The sequence below is a fragment of the Plasmodium reichenowi genome, chromosome 8 (genome assembly GCF_001601855.1).
Source record: "Plasmodium reichenowi strain SY57 chromosome 8, whole genome shotgun sequence".
Classification (NCBI taxonomy): Eukaryota; Apicomplexa; class Aconoidasida; order Haemosporida; family Plasmodiidae; genus Plasmodium; species Plasmodium reichenowi.
The window spans coordinates 791,846-795,697 of NC_033653.1; the positions used below are offsets into that span (position 1 = coordinate 791,846).

The following is a 3,852-nucleotide window of genomic DNA, read 5'->3' on the forward strand; positions in this document are numbered from 1 at the left end:
TTTTTTTCCTTGTGTTAGTCCACTTTAGAAAAAAAAATATCATCGTATGAAAGAAAAATACATATCTTAAAAAACCTCAAAATGAAGACATAAAAAGGAATATAATCACTCTCATTTTTATAATTAAAATATAATATATATATTACATCTTTTCATGGTAAAATTTCAAATGTTAAGGCATCGTTTCTTTGTTTTTCTGTTATCTAGAAGAGGGGGCGCGGAAGCAAGAAAAAAGGATATGAACATAAATATAAAATTATTAATTTTTTTTTTTTTTTTTTTTTTTTTAAGACAAAAAAATTTATATGTTAAAAATATAATTTTAGATAGATCAACTTTTTTTTTTTCCAAACAATAATATATTTATTTCATACCGTTTCATTGTCCACAATTTTTAATTGTGGTAATTTTTTCAGAATGAGTAATTTCATATATTCCTATGGGGCATTTTAAAATGGAAATATATGATATTATAATATTTTTAATATATTAATATATTAATATATATATATATATATATGTATGTATATTATTTTTGTACGTTTGTTTTGCCTTCATATATAGGATTTCCTTTCAAACCCAGCTCCACAAGTTCTGGCAATGTGTTCTTCAAAATAAAAGAAATATGTATGAATATATCAAAACATAGATATGTACATAATATATGTATATTATAATATATGTACATATGCCCATACATATAATTATTACATAAGCATTGTACCAGTTTGTCTATTTCTTCAATACTTTTTATTTTGTTATGGAATATATAAAGAACTTGTAATTTTTTTAAGGACTGTAAATTATCTAGCTTATCAATATAATTGTAAGATAACCACAGCTGTTTTAATGTTCCACTAATATCTTCAAGGTATTGAATCTTTTTAATACAATTTCTTCCGAGGGACAAAATTTCAATATTTTCTGATTATTCAAAATGTAACAAAAAGAAATTGATATATATATATATATATATATATATATTTATTTATTTATATTTATTTATTTATTTATTTATATTTACTGAGCCCGGACATGGGTATTAATTTTTCTATCCGGTTAGTTGATAAGGATAAACGTTTACATTTTTCTAGTGTATTAATACTGTTATCTAATTTTTCGATTAAAGGGATATTGCAAATAAAACTAACTTCTTCTTCATCACATATTTTTTTCCCTTACACAAGAAAGATAGATCCATATAAAAATATGTGTATATTTATGGACATTACAATTATATTTTTAATTTTTTTTTTAAATATCCATGTTATTACATTTTTACCATTTTTCTGTTCCCAATTTTTTATACAATTTGAAAAGGTAGCTTCTTTTGCCATCGTTCTACTCATTTATTATGACAAGTGTGTCTACATATATTGAAATGTTTTACTTTTTTTTTTTTTTTTATAAAAAGGGTAATATGTGCTCAAAAAAAAAAAAATATATATATATATATATATATATATATATATGTAATATATTTAATCCCTATCGCCAAAAAAATATTATTTTATTTATCATACAATTATTTCTTTATATGGAAAAAAATTAAGAAATAAAATTTTTTATTTTTTCACAAAATAAAGAAGTATATATATATATATATATATATATGTTTGAAATAAATGAAATTGAATGTTATTTTTTTATTATAATATTATAAGTTAAATTTTTTTTTTTTTTTTCTTTATATTAAGAGTTCTACAGAAATATAAATATAAATATATATATATATATAAATATATTATATATATATATATTTATATAATTTTAAAAAGTTATTTATTTTTTTATGTCTTAATTTAAGTGAGGAACATGAAATAACATAATATTCTATATATAATTATTCATAATAAAAAAAAAAAAAAAAAAAAAAAAATTGTTGATCGTGATACGCTAAAGGACACACGTTTAATAATTATAAGGAAATATATATGAACACATTCATTATATAAAGGTATAATATATATATATATATATATATATATATATGTTTATTCATTTATTTATTTATTTATTTGTATATATTTGTCCTCTCCTTTTCTTATCCACATAAAATTAGAAACCTTTAAATATTATATTTTCATAAAAGAAGTGAGTTGGATTATTACAATGTTTTATTATATACATAAAATTATAAAATAAAATACCTTTTTAGACATTATCTTTATTTATTTTTTATTTTTTTATTATTTATTTTTTTTTTTTTTATTAATAATGATGAATAGATTATATAAAAATCATTTGGTATAAAATGATTACAAACTATTGTATTAAAAAAAATAAAGTTTTCATTTTCTACATTTTAAAATAGACAATTAAATAAAACAAAAAAAATAAAAAAGAATAATTATGACAAAAAGTGCATACAAAATAGGAAACAAATTTTTTTTTTTTTTCTTTATCTTTAAATATTTGTTCTGAAATAATAAATAACAGGGATTTTAAATAAATATATATTAACATATATATATATTATAATTAATTATATATTTGTTGGTTCATATTCGTTTTACGATATATTAATTTCATAAAATTTATACAACTATACGATGAATATATATATATTATTTGAAATTCATAATGTTTATATATATTCAAAGTTTTAAAATAAAAAGAAAACGAATAAAATAAAATAAAATAAATTAAAAAAAATAACACTTAAATATTTTTTCTTTTTCTTTTTTTAATTATATATTATATAGGAGTATATATTTAATATTATAATATATATATATAATATATTAATAATACCAAGTAATTATTATATATATTATTTTATTATTTAATTTAAAAATTATATATTAATTATATTATATATATATATATATATATATATATATATATATATATATATATATATATATAATATTATATAATAATTTTTTTGTTTCTTTTTAAGTATATATATAAATGTATAAATATTTATTACAGATATGATTATTTTATAAAAGAATGAATGAATAAATATATACAATATAATTATAAATATATAAAATAAATAAAATTTATACATTAAATTCATATCACATATATTTTATATATATATATATATATATAAAAATATAATATGAATGTAAAAAATATTTAAAAAAAGTATTTTTAGGATAGATAAATAAAAATATAATATATATAAATATAAATATATTTTAATATTATTATTTATATTATATATATTTATAAATATATTTATACATACAAAAATATCATATTTGTTATTATTTATATGTTATATATATATTATATATATATATTTATAAATACATTATTATATTTTTTTTTTTTTGTATTTTTTTTTTTTTTATATAAAAAAATATGTTATATATATATGACTATAATATATATATATGTATTATTATATATATATTATATACATTTTGTAATATATATTATATTTATTTATTTTATTATTTTATTATTCTTTTACTTTTTTTTTCTTTAGATTAACGTTTTATATATATAAATTTATATGTTTATTTATCTCCATTTTGTTTGGTTTGTTCTTTATTTTTTTTTTTTTTTCTTTTTCAAAAAATATCATGATAAAATAAAGAATAAAAAAAGAATGAAAAAAAGAATAAACCTTTTTATAAAACGAAAGAAACGTGTATTTTATATATATTGACTTTGTAAATATATATTTATATATATGTATATTCTTTTTATGTTATGAATATATTTATAGTATATTAAAATATATATATATATATATATATATATGCATATATTTTTTTTTTTTTTTTTTTTTTTTTGTAAATATTTATATTACAATTTATAAAATATTAAAGTATGAAACCAGTATAAAATTTGAAAGAATATAAAATAAAACTTTTAGTGTTTGTGTTATAGGTT

The 3,852-nt window shown here is 14.7% G+C and overlaps 2 protein-coding genes across 1 annotated transcript, besides 1 other annotated feature; one reads left to right on the forward strand and one right to left on the reverse strand.

Annotated features, from left to right (window-relative positions):
* PRSY57_0821700 (hypothetical protein) overlaps nucleotides 1-93 on the forward strand; it is a gene marked incomplete at both ends in the record, with an annotated part of 2,911 nt that extends 2,818 nt beyond the window's left edge.
* Nucleotides 19-93: a sequence feature (Short protein (PRSY57_0821700, KYN99314.1) was converted to a misc_feature.).
* Nucleotides 94-152: 59 nt separating this feature from the next.
* On the reverse strand, nucleotides 153-1,349 carry PRSY57_0821800 (leucine-rich repeat protein; the record flags this gene model as incomplete). The annotated part of the gene is made up of 6 exons (XM_012907157.2): nucleotides 153-203; nucleotides 375-437; nucleotides 542-607; nucleotides 725-924; nucleotides 1,025-1,177; nucleotides 1,283-1,349. The coding sequence occupies 6 exons, from the start codon at nucleotides 1,347-1,349 to the stop codon at nucleotides 153-155; spliced, it is 600 nt and encodes a 199-aa protein (XP_012762611.1).
* Between the last annotated feature and the right edge of the window lie 2,503 nt (nucleotides 1,350-3,852).